The sequence below is a fragment of the Xenopus laevis genome, chromosome 4S (genome assembly GCF_017654675.1).
Source record: "Xenopus laevis strain J_2021 chromosome 4S, Xenopus_laevis_v10.1, whole genome shotgun sequence".
NCBI classification, from domain to species: Eukaryota; Metazoa; Chordata; class Amphibia; order Anura; family Pipidae; genus Xenopus; species Xenopus laevis.
In genome coordinates this window covers 71,281,770-71,300,090 of record NC_054378.1, presented here as the reverse complement: position 1 = coordinate 71,300,090, position 18,321 = coordinate 71,281,770, and the positions used below count along the sequence as shown (strand labels likewise).

The 18,321-nt window shown below is 39.3% G+C and overlaps 1 protein-coding gene and 1 long non-coding RNA gene across 2 annotated transcripts in view; one reads left to right on the top strand and one right to left on the bottom strand.

Annotated features, from left to right (window-relative positions):
• Positions 1–4,984: 4,984 nt before the first annotated feature.
• On the bottom strand, positions 4,985–14,321 carry LOC108715568. Its single transcript, XR_005960964.1, has 3 exons — positions 13,973–14,321; positions 7,842–7,886; positions 4,985–5,289 (listed from the first exon to the last, which is right to left on the bottom strand). It is a non-coding gene; the product is annotated as an uncharacterized LOC108715568 (long non-coding RNA).
• A 126-nt stretch (positions 14,322–14,447) lies between these two features.
• Positions 14,448–18,321, top strand: part of kif2c.S (kinesin family member 2C S homeolog) — a 34,210-nt gene continuing 30,336 nt past the window's right edge. The window contains 1 exon segment of the mRNA NM_001086845.1: positions 14,448–14,682. Coding sequence (NP_001080314.1) covers positions 14,619–14,682 — 64 coding nt within the window. The 5' untranslated portion in view covers positions 14,448–14,618.

The window sequence follows — 18,321 nt, the reverse complement described above, 5'->3', positions numbered from 1 at the left end:
GTCGCCGGCGTCAGAATGGCCGCTGGCGTCAGAGCGTCAGCGCCAGGACGCCAGCATCAGCATGCCATTGCGCTCAAACCTTGGCGCCAAACCTGGCCTATATAAAGCCCTCTGGACATTACAGACATTGCCCAAGTATAGGTTTATCTTCGTGAATTCCTGGGTGTGATTTTATTGACTGATTCCCTGTGTACCTACCTTGCCTGTTATTCGGATTGACCCTTTGCTGCCTGGACTGAACCTTTTGCCTGAACTACGACTATTCTATTGCCTTATCCTTCTGTTACCTCAACTCGGCTGTTACCTGCCTCCTCCTTGGTCCGCACTCCTACTGTGCCTTCGGGCCCTTACACATGGCCAGGAAAGATGAAATACAATACATTCTGAGATCTTCACAGGAGACAGAATCCTTTCTTCACAAGCTACAACTTGAGCCAATTGCATTACCAGGATGGGACACAGCAGGAAGCAAAGGCCCCGAAATAGAGTTTACTCTGCAGGGTGAATGGAAAACAGTGACACCCAGACGCACACCCCATTGGATCTCTGACCAAGCTGAGAATAGGCCTAATGACTGAATCATGGACATTTGCAAAGGCAAATCAGTAAATGCTGTAATTAGAATTATAATATATGTCAATATGATACCACATTTTTTCTGTTTCTTGGTTTAAAGGTTGTAATATTTTGATTGCAATGTTTAAAAGTTGTTTACACTAAACAGCTTGTTCTGCCTCCCCTTACCCTCTCTCTACCTTCTGAATTTGCCCACTTAATAACTAATAATAAATAATACACAATACATTGTGTCACACACAGTGTTTATAGTGTCTTTAAGTCACAACTCTGCTATTTATTCATAACACTATAAGAAACAAGCATTATGACTTAGGCCTGCCACTGAAGTGGACAGGTCCAATAATGTGCCCCATACCAACACCCTGTGAGGTCGACACCAACATGGGCGACCACATTCCCCCCAAGTTCACCTTTAAGCCGCCACAGAACCCAACTACTCTCAGGGTAATTCCTGAACCCTTTTTGGTGCAGCTAGTAGACCATACACCTGTTATCCCCTACCCAGTTACTCTCTCTATCTCTCTACCTATTCTATCCACTCTCTACAGAGAGACAATTGTTTCAAAAGACAGTGGTGTTAGAAATGCAAAAAAAATTCAAAGCACTATTCAACAGGTTTTAAAATGGTATTGGATAAATGTGTTGTATATTCCCTGAATGCCAATGGTTTGAAGAACCAAAGAAAAGAGCACAAATTTTTAAAGAATGTTCCAAAGCTAAAGCAAAAATAGTTCTTTTACAGGAAACTCACTTTAAAGAAACGAAAGCTCCAAAGATACCTACACACACTTACAGCTCAATATATAAGAGCAATAGCCCTCTGAAAAAGGCAACAGGATTAATGATCATGATACATAAATCAGTCCCATTTAAACTTGCTGCAGTAAAACAGGACAAAGAAGGCAGATACATCATGATCAAAGGCATGGTGAATAACACCAAATGAAGCATAGCCAATATCTACGCCCCTAATTCTTGTCAAGTTAATCACACACGACAAAGACTAACCGATCTTAAATCCTTTGCAGAAGGTCTAGTCATCCTAGGCGGAAACTTAAATTTAGCACTTAATCCAACCTGGGACTCCAGAAAATAAATTCAATATCTCCTACAGAAAACTTAAACAGGTGAAAAAATCCCTCTCTGAAATGCATCTGATTGACACTTGGAGATTAATGAAACCTAAAACAAAAGACTATACCCGCTACTCTAAAACTTTCGATTGAATAGACTATATCTTCATTAAACAAAACTGGCTACACCTGGTCACCAAAGCACAAATCGGAGAAATTGTACTCTCAGATCTCGCACCAGTAATCATGGAATTTAATATTCCAAATTCTACCAAACCAGAATACAACTGGAAACTGAACAATTACTTAATTCATGGAGAAAAACAACAAAAAATTGCTAGCAATTAAAATACAACAAACGATAAAAGAAAATGAGACACCTCAAATAGACCCAGGCATATTATGGGAAACGATTAAATGTGTAACTAGAGGCCATCTAACATCACTGGGATCCAAACTGAAAAAATGTCCACAAAGCTACACTAGCCTCAACAACTCTACTAGAATTAGAAAGCAAACATACACAACTTAAGGTCCTACTAGAACTCAATACTCAAAAAGCATATTTGAATAGTAAGCAAAGATCATACTAAGCTTCTCAAAAAAGCACAAAACACGACTCATATAACATATAACAATGGTACTGGATAAGAAACAACAACCACAATATACAACTCCCAAAATAGCAAAATGCTTCCAAGAATTCTACCAGGAGCTATACCAATTACAAACAAAACCGAATTCTTTGGAAACACAACAGAAAATGGCGGACTTCATTTTTAAGGCAAATCTGAGAAAAATTTCAAAAGAAAATGCTGAGTGGTTTAACTCAGTATACACCGAGAAGGAATTACAGGAAACAATTAACTAATTCCCTAATAATAAAAGCCCTGGCCCTGATGGTTATGGAGCCTGCTTCTACAAAACTTTTAAAGATCTGATCAACACTCCACTACTTAAATATCTAAACTCTATTGGAGATAAATGTAAGATAACTAAGCAGTCCCAGGAAGCACACATAACTATCATACCCAAATCTAACAAAGACCACTCCCAGTGTGGAAACTATAGACTGATATCCTTGATAAACTTCGATTTGAAGATATTTGCGAAACTGATGGCCAACAGATTAAAAAACCTGATACCCAACTTAATACACCCGGAGCAATGCGGATTTATACCCAGAAGAGAGGGAAAAGACAATACAACAAAAGAATTAAGACATATCTAGGGATAAGCAGAGTGAGGTAATTAATGAAAATAGCCAAGAGTAAAGAGGGGTTGGGGTGTCCTCAAACAAGTATGTAAATAGTAACTATGCTGAAACTGGGACTTAACCCCCAAAACTTCTCCTCCTGGACAATTTTATAACAAACAATACCAACTATAATATATTAAATTAATCACAAGACCTAGGTGTTAGGTAAAGTTTCAAGGATATTCCTCAAAGTTAGTAGAAGCAATAGTTAGTAAGCATGTTAGGCTACTTGCCGTCCCAGTGCTGGTGCTGGTATTAGGCTTTACAATGTTATATATAACGCTTAAACCTTGGCGTTTATGTATGACTGCTGAAAACTGGTCGGATTGAATCTGCAGGGGTGGTCAGTCCCATAAAATATTGCAGCCCTCTCCGTAGTACACTCTCCCTCTCACTTTATAGCTGCACTAATGGCTCAGCTCAATCTAGTCAGTGGCTGACTCAGGATATGATTCATAAAGCTTTAATAAAAATTAATGTAAACAAGGCTCCAGAGCCTGATGGCATACACCCCCGGGTTCTAAGAGAGCTTAGTTCAGTTTAAGACCAGCCCCTATTTCTGATTTTCTCACATTCACTTTCATCAGCTCACATTCACTTTTCATCACTGGATTAGAGAAAAGCTGATGTAATTCCAATATTTAAAAAGGGATTATGATCTCAGCCTGGCAATTATAGGCCAGTAAGCTTGACAGCTGTGGTGGGCAAATTATTTGAAGGCTTGTTAAGGAATCACATTCAAAATTTTGTCCTAGTCAATGGCATTATGAGCAGCAATCAGCATGGCTTTATGAAGGAGAGGTCATGTCAGACAAATTTGATTGCTTTTTATGATGAGGTAAGTAAGATGCTGGACAGTGGGGGGCAGTAGATGTGATCTATTTGGATTTTGCCAAAGCGTTTGATACTGTGCCCCACAAATGACTGCTTTCTAAACTAAGATCTGTTGGGCTTAATGAAGTTGTTTGCACATGGATAGGAAACTGGCTACAGGATCGGGTACAGAGGGTGGTTTTTAATGGTACATTCTCTACTTGGAGTAAGGTTCTTAGTGGGGTCCCCCGGGCTCGGAATTAGGTCCACTTTGGGGAGGGGTGTTGTAAGTAATGTATCAGTTTTTGCAGATGACACAAAACTATCCAGCTCAAATAATTTCATCCAGGATGTGGCATCCTTGCAACACGATCTTGACAAATGAGATTCAATGTTGATAAATGTAAAGTCATGCACCTGGGATGTAAAAATATCCAAGCCATTTATACCCTTAATGGTACTGCACTAGGCAAATCCATTATGGAAAAGGACCTAGGAGTCCTTGTAGATGATAAACTTGGCTGTAGCAAGCAATGCCAGTCAGCAGCATCAAGGGCAAATAAGGTCTTGAGCTGTATTAAAAGGGGCATAGAGTCACGGGAGGAGGGGGTCATTCTTCCACTGTTTAGAGCACTTGTAAGGCCCCATCTAGAATATGCCGTACAGTTTTGGTCTCCATCACTCAAACAGGACATTATTGTATTAGAGAGGGTACAGAGAAGGGCAACTAAGCTGGTGAAAGGTATGGAAAATCTTAGCTATGAGGAAAGACTGGCCAAATTGGGGATATTCACACTGGAGAAGAGGTGCTTAAGGGGTGATGTGATAACTATGTATAAATATATAAGGGGATCATATAATAATCTCTAATGCTTTATTTACCAGTAGGTCTTTCCAGCTGACACGAGGTCACCCATTCCGATTAGAAGAAAAGAGGTTCCGCCTAAATATTCGGAAGGGGTTTTTTACAGTGAGAGCTGTGAAGACGTTGAATTCTCTCTGAATCAGTTGTACAGGCTGATACATTAGATAGCTTTAAGAAGGGGTTGGATGGCTTTTTAGCAAGTGAGGGAATACAGGGTTATGGAAGATAGCTCATAGTACAAGTTGATCCAGGGACTAGTCCATTTTGGAGTCAGGAAGGAATTTTTTCCCCCTCTGAGGCAAATTGGTGAGGCTTCAGATGGGTTTTTGCCTTCCTCTGGATCAACTGGCAGTTAGGCAGATATAAAAAAAAAAAAAAGGTTGAACTTGATGGACGTGTGTCCTTTTTCAACCTTACTTACTATGTTACTATGTTACTGGTACAGCCACTAGCGCTCCCAGTGTTAGTGCAGCGAGATGCAAGCAAAAATAAAGTTTATACAGACCAGGCATCCGAAAGTGTCACTACCAGATCACCAACAGTTCGAAGGGTCCGCACTGGTAATGAGCCGCACCTTGAGCTTCTTCCACAGGTTCATGGGTATGGGGGCCCCCTTCCTCTTCGCGCAGGACTGCGCCTCGACAGCTGTTTCGCTACCACAGTAGCTTAGTCAAGAGGCTGAATAATGGAAATGACGCGGTCTTAAAGAGAACAGCAACCATTAGTGACATGAATGGCCTCAGTGATTGGTTAAATCCAAACAATGTTTTAATAGAATCCAATGTCCAATCATTGTGTCCGAGTGTCCATTGGCTCCACAGCCTAAATTTTTGCTGTGCATAAGTGTGATACAGGAATCCATAATGGTGCAATATTTTATATATTGAGGCAATGGTACACGCTCCAATGGCTACAATAGTATCACTAAAGCTCTCCATGGCATGGTGGAAATGTGTTAGACAATTTGATGAAACGGCATTGTTCACAGGAACCACATCTGAAGCTGCCAGGTGTCCTGCAACAGGTCTTTCTTGTGTGTTTCTGAAAATGACTTTGAGTCAACATATCCCCAATACTGGTATTGCGTTTGTACATAAACAATGGGCGTGGGGGAACCAAATTGGATAAGGCTGAATCTTTGGACAAAATGTCCCAGTGCTTGTGTATTATAGATCTAATATCTCTATCATTATCGTTATAGGTCAAAATGAGTCTAGTTTGACCCTGATGAGATGAACCCTCTTTGTAGTTTCTAAGTTTTTTACAACTATAGAGTAGGTCCTCCCTATTTTGTGCCAGGGCCCACTGATATGCTTTGTGAAGGGACCGAGTTTTATAACCCTGTGTTTTAAATCTCTGATATAATTTGTAGGCCTCCTGCTTGAAGTCCTCATCCAAAGAACAGATCCTCCTCAATCTAACATATTGGCCCCTGGGAATGCCCTCAAAGCATTTGGAAGGATGCATGGACTTGGCATGCAAAAGACTATTACTTGCTGTTTGTTTCCTAAATAAATTAGTGGACACAAGTCCCCATGAATCTTTTTTGATTTCTATATGCAAGAAATCAAGTTTAGAACTGTCATAGTTCATTGTAAAAGATAGATTAAAGTTATTTGTATTGAGTTTTGACATGAATTCTTTTAAAAGATATTCGGGGACCTGCCAAATTAGCATAATATCATCGATGTACCTGTGCCATCTGATGATGTCACAGAGGTACATGTCATAATCCTCTGATGTGAATATGTGGCGCTCCCACTCGCCAAAATATAGATTAGCATAGCTCGGGGCACATTTGGCACCCATGGCCACGCCCTGTTTTTGTAAGTAATGAATACCATCAAACAAAAAAACATTGTGATGTAAAACAAAATTTAGGGCTTGTAAAATGAAATTATGTTGTATTGTGATTGGTTTGTGAATTCTTTCAACAATTAGCCTGATGGCTTCTAATCCTAATGTGGTATACTCATGTAAAGGGCCTCCACATCTAACCCTACTAGTATACAATCTGAATCCAGGGTTAGTCCATTGATTTCTTTTCAATAGGTGAGATGTATCAAGTACAAAGGAGTCTAATTGACCCTCCACATTATTGCGAGAGCTGAATCGCTGCAATATTTTATGGGACTGACCACGTTGCCCCTGCAGATTCAATCCGACCAGTTTCCAGCAGTCATACATCAATGCCAAGGTTTAACACCAGCACCACCGGGACGCACTGGGACGGCAAGTAGCCTAACATGCTTACTAACCATTGCTAACCATTAAGTACTTTTGGGTGAGGGCCCTCTCTCTAGATGCAGTACTGCTTGTTTTTAATAATGTTTTAATGTTTCGGCATAGTTACTAAATACAACAAAAGTACTTTCATTAATACATCATTCCAAAACTAAATCCATTCCATCTCTCATATTAACGAACGACAGACGCAGAGAAGGCCTTTGATCGGGTCTCCTAGGATTTTCTCAAACTCACATTAGCATTTGGCCTCCCAGAAAGTCTAATTGCAAAAATCATGACATTGTATGACTCACCTACAGCTAGGGTGAGAACCAATGGCATACTATCTCAAAGTATACGCATCCACAATGGGACTAGACAGGGTTGCCTTCTTTCTCCCATCCTATTCATAATGGTTATGGAAACTCTGTTAAATACCATTAGAGCAAACCAAGATGTGACAGGTCTAGTAATCAACAAAACTGAGCACAAAGCAGCAGCTTTTGCCGATGACCTACTATTATTCATTATAAAACCCAACACTTCACTGCCTAACTTAATTAACATTTTCAAAACTCTCGGATCTCTCTCTAACTTCAAAATAAATTTCAGTAAATCTGAAGCACTAAACATAAATCTTCCGAAACATACCGTACAACAACTATCCAGCAGCTTCCCATTTCAATGGGCAGTCAAACCGATAAAGTACCTAGGAATTTTTCTCTCAAATGATCTAACCAAACTTTATAGGGATAATATTTAACCATTCTCAACGAGCATCCCAAAAATGCTGAATAACTGGCGACACATATGTCTTTCGTGGCCTGGAAGAATGCAGGCAATCAAAATGATAGAACTGCCAAAATTATTATACATACTTCAATGCCTACTAATACCTACAGTATTCTTCACAAAACTGAAAACAATATTCTCTAACTTTATTTGGGCAAATAAAAACCCAAGAATAGCCTACTCCCTGCTCACACGCCCTAAACTAGAAGGTGGACTCGCTGTCCCACACACTTACCTTTACTATAAAGCAATCCATCTCTCTCACATCCTACAATGGAACCTACAGGAAAAAGAGAAACTATGGTTAGAGGTCGAACAAGCTGTCACAAAAATACCATTGATAAATCATATATGGACACACAAACTTCAACCCCCACACTATATTCTACAACACCCAAAAATATCAGCCACTCTCAAGGTCTGGCAAAAAAGCTATGAGAAACATGACTTCCCCCCGAGCTTAGAAGAGAAAATGTTTGACAGAGGGGCAACTATCAGAATAGATCAACGCTAATGAAAGACTTTGTAAAACGAAATAAAGTTATTTCTCTAAAGATGAAATAGGTAGAGAGTTGGGGAGCACCAATCATCCAAAGTGAAAGATGGTGTGCAGGGTCAGATAATAGTTAATAATGAAAAAGAAAGAGAAAGAAATGACCCTTTACATTGCACCTTCCCATCCATATGTTGTGAACAAACAAATGAAGTAATGATTAAAACTTAACTTTTAATATGACCAATAAAATTATATCTAGATAACAACATTAAAATGTTGGTTAGGCAGGAGGCTGATTGACTGATAAGCCAGGGATAGGAGGGATAAGGTAACCTGAGAGTGACTGTCGGTTGGAGCGAACCACTCAGTCCTTGCGATTATTTGACGATTAATGCTATTGGAGAGGTATCAGTTCCCCACATGCCACCCCTTCTCCCACCTTAGGATCCCTCCCTTCAGGTCTACAAACACCCTGCAGGGTGATTGATATGTCGAGGCCTAAAAAGCAGCCTTAGTGGCAAGTGATTGTAAATTGTAATTAGCAAGTATGTTCGCCCCACGGATCATCCGATAACCAACCCCTTCACCCTCAAGACGTACCCTCCCGATCCGTTATTCCCAAGCTATGAGCATTGTCTCTATCCGACGCCTGCCTAGCCAAAAACTAAAATTGCGCCTGACGCGCGTTTCGCCCGTTCAGTCACGGGCTTTGTCAAAGGCATCTATGGAGAGCCGTCATTGCACCTCTATTTATAACCGTGAGACAGCCGGTGCCGATTGAAATGGACCAATCAGAGAGCGCAGTGACGTAATTAGCGTCACGTCTCAGTAGCGAATGAGCTTACAAGCGTCGCAAGGGAATTTTGCGTCATAGGCAAAGGGTTTGTTCGATGCTGTCAAAGACAGTTCTGCCTGAAATGACAGATCATCAGTTCTTTTCACAGGCATCTGGTTAAATGCTACAGTGTATCATATATAATTTGGAATACCAAAAAACCGAACGCTACAGTGTATCATATGTAGTTTAAAATGTAGTTTGGAATACCAAAAACGGAAACATTCTATACTCTCAAAAGTAATTCTGTCTATAATGTCAGAACATCAAATCCTTCCCCAGGCACCCAGGCTGAGTGCAACATTGTATCACATATAGTTTAAGTCGCAAAATCAGACACATTGTATAAAGCTCTGTACCCAAGAATAGATAGATACATTTAACTATTTGAGGAAGTTTGTTCAGAGTAGTTACTTAATATTATTGTCCTAAACGGTCCTGTATTAGACAGTTCATATGGGTATAGAATAAAAGGTAATATGTTATTGACATTATATATTTTTATTTCTCTAAAGAGACTACAAAAAAGATGGGGTACACATCCAAGGGACTCATGGAATTATAATCAAATCCATCACTACCTTGATGCCTGTCAGATATATAACATAAGAACTCATTATACTTGTTGGGAAAATGTGATTGCCAATAACACCAATCTCAAAAACAATATGTCAATCATATATCAAAAGCTACTGAAAAGCACCTCAGCAGAGACTCCATTGCACCAGGTAAAATGGAAAAAGGAACTAAAATTAAATCTTCATCAAGATCAATGGAAAAAGATTTACCTCTCCACCTACAAATCATTTACAGCATCCAAAACACAGGAATTTGTCTATAAACTTATAACCAGATGGTATTATACACCGGTCAGACTGAAGTGAATGTTTCCAGGAAGCCCAAAGCCAATGTTGGAGATCTAAACAACAAGAAGGCATGTTCAGACATATCTGGTACCAATGCAATGTAATGCACAGATATTAGCACAAGGTAATTAAGATCATGGAGAAAGTAACTGGGGAAATGGTAGCCACAAATTTTCTACCAAAACTTATACTTCATTATGACCAAGTCTCAAATTCCATAATTACAAATAAACTGCTGTTACATATGATGCAGACAGCAAAAGCCTTGATCCAAAAAAAAATAGAAGGATACGACACTACCCTCATGTCAGGAATGGATCCTGGAAGAAACCAGGAAATTAAAAGAGATCACAGCAATCATTCATAATAAAAATACTAAATACTTGCAGACATGGTCCCCCTGGATCAATTATCTGAAATTGATTAAGTTATAGGAAGGATTCACCTAGTAACTCCAATGCTATACAAACCTTCTCATTATAGAGTTAAAACCGTACAGATAGAACAACTTGTCCTTTGCTAGAAATAAGAAACCATTGTGCTCTCTCTCAAATATGTTTACTCAAAGATACGCTAAAACTTGATTATGCTCTCTTACAACTGCATTTAAAATAATCTAAATGTGATTATGTTATTTCAATATGAAAGATCACTTATTGTACAATTTGTATATGCATTCTGCCCCCCCTTTTTTTTCCCTATCCCCCCTTCTTTCTTTCTGTACCCCTATACCCCTATAAAAAAAAAAGGAGCAAAAAGCAGGGGTGGGGGCAGCACAGAATGGAAATTGAAATAAGGAAGCATACCTCCCAACTGTCCTGTTTTGAGTGGGACAGTCCCGCTTTTGACAGCTCAACTCGCTGTCACGGATTTGTACTGATAAGTCCAGAGTTTCTCTTTGATCTGCTGCACTGAACAGCCAGAAACAGATACAAAGGGGCAGATTTATCAAGGGTCAAATTCCGAAGTTAAAAATACTTCGAAATTCGGCCATCGAATTGAAATACTTTGACTTTGCATTTCGAAGTTTTTTTCATCGAATTTGGGTATCCTGTGGTCGAAGTAAAATTGTTCGATCGAACGATTAAATCCTTTGACTCTAAACATTCGAAGGATTTCAGGGATCGATCAAATGATTTTACTTAGACTTCCAAAAACTTAGAAAAATTCTCTAGAAGGTCCCTATAGGCTAACATAGCACTTCGGCAGGTTTAATTTGGCGAAGTATTGAAATCGAAGTTTTCAATTATCGAATGGTCGAATATTCAAACGATTTTACTTTGAATCGAATTCGAAGTCAAAGTTGTAGTATCCTATTCGATGGTCAAAGTATCCAAAAAATTACTTCGAATTTTGATTTTTTTTTTTTTACTTCGAAAATTCCCTTGAATTCACTTTGACCCTTGATAAATCTGCCCCAAAGTTTCTAAATTAATTGGATCTTGGCAGACAGCCCAGAATAGATACTTTTGTAACAATTTGAAAAGATAAGAACGAAGACTCACAGCTTAAAGGGCAATTCACCTTCATTTGCAAAACTGTAATAACATATAAAAAACACAGAAATGTGTTCAAAGTTTCATAACCTGCCAAATCATGAAACATGAACATGGCAATTATGGGCGTGGCCACAAAAATGGGTGTGACTAAAAAATTTCTCTGCGCTATGTGCGACATATCTTATTGTCCCTTTTTCTGTTTCCTAAATGTTGGGAGGTATAAGTGAATGGTCAGAAGACAAAAGGTGTGGGGAAGAACAGGAAAGCACCAAATAGGAATGCATAAATATCACAAGATATGTGAGGGAAAATATATATTTGTTTCCATTACAGTCACATTTCTGTTCAATTAAAAGGAAATTATCTGTCGTCAGATATATAGTATTGATTGAAAAAAGGGGATCTGACTTCTGTCAGTATTTAAAGGGATCCTGTCATCGGAAAACATGTTTTTTTCAAAACACATCAGTTAATAGTGCTACTCCAGCAGAATTCTGCACTGAAATCCATTTCTCAAAAGAGCAAACAGATTTTTATATATTCAATTTTGAAATCTGACATGGGGCTAGACATTTTGTCAATTTCCCAGCTGCCCCCAGTCATGTGACTTCTGCCTGCACTTTAGGAGAGAAATGCTTGTAAGGGGAATTTCTCAACACACGCCCCCAACATAAGAAAGTCGAGAACACCAGCTCTTAAAAAATTGTTTATTTTCTTGTACGTCACTGGCAGTCAGATACAAAACTCAACAGACCTTTCAACAGTCATTTCCACTTAAAGTTTTACAATTGCTTTCCGACTTAGTAGTCTGTGCATTACCACTCAGCGATTAGAATAGGGTTTTCTTTTTAATCACAACCTGCTGATCCTCATTGGTCTGGCTCGGTGATCCGGTGCACCACTACACCCCTTCACCATTCCACCAGTCCCCCGCTTCGATCATCCGGCACTCGACTAGTGCCCCTTGACCACTCCGGCGGGTACCAGCCACCTTGACTTGAAGTCTTCTACTTCCACCCTCTCTTGCCTAACAACCTCACCACTATCACCCTATCTTGGGAATTATTCCCCGGATCCTAATCTGACTATGCTCCTTGTCGGGGCAAAAGACTCTCCTTTCTTTCTCTTTCTATATCTGACACCTAGTGCCAGCTATTACTGAAACTTCCTATCTAGTTAACTACCTGATTCCGGGCCAGTGTTCTTCTTCTCAACGAAACTCTTTCATCACTTCGCCTCTTCCCATCAAAAGCCTCTGATTAGGGTGTGGCTGCCCTTTTATACCCAATTTGGGGAAATTTCCCTCTAGTGGTAGAAAAACAGAATTGCTTCTAACTATAACACTCTACTGCCACCTAGTGTTTTTTTAAAATAACCATTTACACAGTTTTACATACAAACTCTCAATAACATCACATAGTTCACAAATAACATTTTAACTCTTTCACCCACCCACAACACAATTCACTCTCTTACATGCTTTCTGGCAGGCTGCTGTTTTTCCTTCTCAATGTAACTGAATGTGTCTCAGTGGGACATGGGTTTTTACTATTGAGTTCTGTTCTTAGATGTACCAGGCAGCTGTTATCTTGTGTTAAGGAGCTGCTATCTGGTTACCTTCCCATTGTTTTTTTGTTTGGCTGCTGGGGGGAAAAAGGGAGGGAGGTGATATCACTCTAACTTGCAGTACAGCAGTAAAGAGTGATTGAAGTTTATCAGAGCACAAGTCACATGACTTGGGGCAGCTGGGAAATTGACAAAATGTCTAGCCCCATGTCAGATTTCAAAATTGAATATAAAAAAATCTGTTTGCTCTTTTGAGAAATGGATTTCAGGGCAGAATTCTGCTGGAGCAGCACTATTAACTGATTCATTTTGAAAAAAAAATTTTTCCCCATGACAGTATCCCTTTAAGGATTTATACAAGAAAAAAGAAGGAAAGTATTTCCTTTCAATCAAGAAAACCACCCAAAGTAAATGTTTAACCTTATATCTTTCGGTATTGGATTGAACCCTTTGATCCCGTAGCTCTGTATATCTTGATTGCCCACTTAATAAATACTCCCACAAAGTGCAAGTGCTTGATTTACATAAATTAATAGATTAGCCTCAATTGAGTTTATTAAAAATGAATTGATGTTTATAGAGTGAATAAGTGCTCAATGAAAGTAGAATTAAAAATCAAATAGATTTTCAATTAATTAATATATATGCTTTATAATTTGTATTTCATAAACAGTTCATTAAGTATTAGTGAACATTGAAATATTAAAAATCAATTAAAATACCAATATTGAGTGCTAAAGTGCCAACAGGTTGTGATAAATTCACTTATAAATCAATTACAGTACAGATTTAGCTCTGATTCCATGAGAAAGTGGGAAAGAGAAATTGAAGATGGGTGGTCTCCACTGTAATTGATTTATAAGTCTATTATAAAGAGAGAAATCTATTAATTTATGTAAATCAAGCACTTGCACTTTGTGGGAGTATTTATTAAGTGGGCAATTAAGATATACAGCGCCACGGGATCAAAGAGTCCAATCGAATTCCGAAAGATATAGGGATAAACATTTACTTTGGGTGGTTTTCTTGATTGAAAGGGGATACTTTCCTTCTTTTTTCTTGTATACGTCACATTTCTGTGTTCGTTTTTAGACATGCTTGTACCTTTAAAGAGATGGGAGAAAGCATCAATCTGCTCAGTGCTGATTGGACAGTGTGGAGCCGTGTGACATGACAGGAAGGAGAACAGCTGAATGTGAAAATGTGATTTCAGGCGGATGTTACATACGTCATACGTGAATAAACCACGTGACTAGTCCCCTTACGTGAACTTCCTCCCACCTCTTCGGTCAAAATGTCATCCATGAAAGCACGTCCTTGCGTTACATAAAAACTTCCCCTTAAATATTTCCAAGTATTCTTTAAGTGAACTTATTAAACATCGCTTTTGGTAACCCAATCAACGCATAAAAGGCGTAAAAAGAAAACAGGAATCTGTCCGCTCATTATAGATAATCAAAATACCAGGATAATTTAGACATGCGTCAAACGTCTCTCGGATTACGTATTGCGCTTCGCTAAAAAAAACTTCCGCCATAAAGAATTGTGGGTCTTGCAGTTCTCGCTGCACGCACAATAGCGTGATGACGTTTATAGAGAGGCTGGCTCCGTTTAAAAAGTGGCGGCGGTTATAGTGTGAGGTGGTAAAATATTCGAACGTGAAGCTGCCGTACTAAGTAATATCTTTGCGGTATTTGGACGTGTAGGTTATTTGGTTGATTATCATCCTCTGCCTGTCTCTTGTAAAAATATGGAGCGACTAGTGGCAACTCGGTTGGTTACCGGGCTGGCTGTTAAAATAATGCGCAGTAACGGTGAGTTTCTTTTATGACTCAGGTAAAACGTTGTCTCTATTGTGTGCCGTTGCGCAGTAATATTACCTATCTTTTGTCACGTGTACTGAGTGTCCGTGTTTATATGACAGTTGTGGCCAGGGCTGCATTACTAAATGGTCAAAAGGGGGAAATGACAGACCCTAAATGACTCGGAAAGCTCCGCAAAACCGAACTAGATGTGAATAATTCAAAATTCTTATTTTTAAAGGGGTTGTTCACCTTTAAACAGTGGGTTGTTTTCAGATAGATCACCAGAAATTGACTTTTTCCAATGACTTTCTACTTTCTATGCGTCACCGTTTTTCTAATATTGAAGTGTAAAGTGTCATTTTTCACCTACAGCAGCTCTGGAGAGGTGGGTCGCCGACCCTGTAAACTGTTCTAAATAGATGCATTTAGTTGATACATTTCTTATCTTTGTCCCTGCTGAGCAGAATCCTGAGTTTGATTACAAGCGGCTGTTAGAATTGATACAATAGTTGCTAATACTCCAGAGATGCTGCTGAGAAATGTATTAACTAAATATTGTAACTGTTTAGAATCTGCACCAGAATTACTGAGCTGCCAGACTGAAACACCAGAAACTATGGATGCACCGAATCCACTTTTTTTGGATTCGGCCGAATCCTTTGTGAAAGATTTGGCCGAACTGAATCCAACCCCTAATTTGCATATGCAAATTAGGGGTGGGAAGGGGGAAATGTTTACTTCCTTGTTTTGTGATAAAAAGTCGCACGATTTCACTTCCCACCCTAATTTGCATATGTAAATTAGGATTCGGATTTGGTTTGGCCGGGCAGAAGGATTCGGCCGAATCCTGGATTCGGTGCATCTCTACCAGAAACAGGGACATTTAACTTTAAACTTAGTTTTTGGAAAAAGAGTTAAAAATAAATAATGGAATGTAATTGAAAAAAGTCTTTATTTCTGGGGAACAATCTGAAAACAACTGAACTGGAAAAAGTGTTTAGAAGGCAAACAACACCTTTAAACGGTGCACCTGGACCCCACTTCCAAAGGCTATTTTTAATTGTTGTTATTATATTAAACCGCTTCTTTGAGGGTAACCCTATCTCAAAATTTATTGAGACCATTACAAGGGGGCCACAAGTGAGATCTTTGCCATGGGCCTGCTGGCACCTTCAATCAGCCCTGGCTTCAGTTTGGACAACTCTTCTTAAAAGGATCCTGTAATCGGGAAAACATGTTTTTTTCAAAATGCATCAGTTAATAATGCTACTCCAGCAGAATTCTGTACTGAAATCCATTTCTGAAAAGAGCAAACAGATTTTTTTATATTCAATTTTGAAATCTGACATGGGGCTAGACATTTTGTCAATTTCCCAGCTGCCCCTGGTCATGTGAATTGTGCCTGCACTTTAGGAGAGACATGCTTTCTGGCAGCTGCTGTTTTTCCTTCTCAATGTAACTGAATGTGTCTCAGTGGGACATGGGTTTTTACTATGGAGTGTTGTTCTTAGATCTACCAGGCAGCTGTTATCTTGTGTTAGGGAGCTGCTATCTGGTTACATTCCCATTGTTCTTTTGTTCGGCTGCTGGTGGGGGGAAAAGGGAGGGGTATGATATCACTCCAACTTACAGTTAGGGTTGCCACCCAGCCGGTATTTAACCAGCCCAGCCAGAAAAAGGGTCTCAAGGCCGGTGCCGGTATTAAAAAAAAAAAAAAAAAAAAAGGCAAATACATTGCCGGTAAAATTCTGAGGGGAGGAACCGCCACTTAATTTTGAGCAGCTTCGCTGCTCAATCCTCCCTCCCTGATTGAAATCCCCCAGCTATGCAGCGCCTGTCACGGTGCATAAGTGACATGGAAGGTGCAATTCTGGACTGTGGGCTGTGTTTAGGGTTGTCACTGCCGGCTCCGCCCCTTTTTGCATCACGGTCTGCCCCTTTAGTACCCGCCCCCACCATTGGCCGGTAATTTTATTTAAAAAGGTGGCAACCCTACTTGCAGTACAGCAGTAAAGAGTGATTGAAGTTTATCAGAGCAAAAGTCACATGACTTGGGGCAGCTGGGAAATTGACAATATGTCTAGCCCCATGTCAGATTTTAAATTGAATATAAAAAAAATCTGTTTGCTCTTTTGAGAAATGGATTTTAGTGCAGAATTCTGCTGGAGCAGCACTACTGATTCATTTTGAATTTTTTCTTTTTTCCCATGACTTTATCCCTTTAATATATTTAGGTAGCAGAGGTGCACAGATAAACATTTGCTTAATACTGTATATAGAAACCTTTAGAGTTTATTATAGGCACACCAGATGTCATTGCAGACTTGGTGTAGCTTGTGCTGTGTAAAGGTGGCCATAGATGTAACAATTACGATCTTTCTTGGATATGATCTTTCCAAGAAAGATCATTCGTTTCAATACACACGTGTAGAGCTGAATCGTCAGATATACAGGTAGAAACAATGGAATTCTACCTGTATCTGACGATTCAGCACTAACAATGGGCGATGTCTAGGTCCCTTCAAAGGCACCCGATCAAAATTTTCCGTCCAGCCCGATCGACGAGCCGACCGATATCCAAGTCTTCTGCCGATATCGGTCAGCTCTTTTTCCACCATACACGCAAAGAATATTGGCCGAAAAATTTTTTGTACAATATTATCTGTGCGTCTATGGCCACCTTAAGCGTGAAGATGTGGTAAGCTGGATATTGCTTATTCTGATACTACAGCATGTGAGACCCTCCAACCACTCCTAGCCCAGTAGTGCATTTACGGAAATGTAACCTAGTGCTATATCTTGCATTAAATGTGAGTTCATTGCATCTCAAGGCAGCTTACTGTGTGTGTCCTTGGGCTTAACCGTGTAATAAACCTCCTTCATCACCTTGTCAAGTGATAGATTCTTAGACATGAAGTCCCTCTTCTTCCCAGAGAATCTATACACCACACCCTATGGATACAGAGAGCCTTAAAGTCCGAGAATCACTTTCTAGTGGAACATGGTGAGGGAGGGGTTCTAATACATTTATAATAATATCTGGTTCAGTGTTTAATGGGGAACTATCTCAAAAATGGAAATGTAATAGAAGCTTCGCCATACTGAAATAAGAAGTTCTCTAAATATAATCATTTAAAAATTCTGTACCATTTCTGAAATAATCAAGTTTATCTTCACTATCCCTCTCAGCATTTTTTTTCTTTTTATTCTCTTTTCATGCAGTAGTTGGGTGTCGGATATTCATTGCACGTTAGATCCAACATATCTTTTATAGGAGGCTCCTTTTGCCTAGAAGATGTATTAGAGCTCACTCTATTAAAATCACCAGATATCATGTCTCTCTACATGCAGGATTTGTGCAAAGGCAGTTATTTTATTAGTACTAGTTTGAGTCAACTCTTAATTCATCTGCTAGGAAAGGGAGCCCCCCCCCCCCCATAAGATATATTGGGTCTAACTGTCAATGAATATCTGACACGCAACTGCTGCAGATAGAAACAGATAGTGAAGATAAACTTGATTATTTCAGAAACAATGCAGAATATTTAATTGATTGTATTTAGAAAGCTTCTTATTTCCGTGTGATGAAGCGATTTTACATTATCATTTTCACGATCGTAGAGGGTATGTTTTTCCCTTTAACTGACT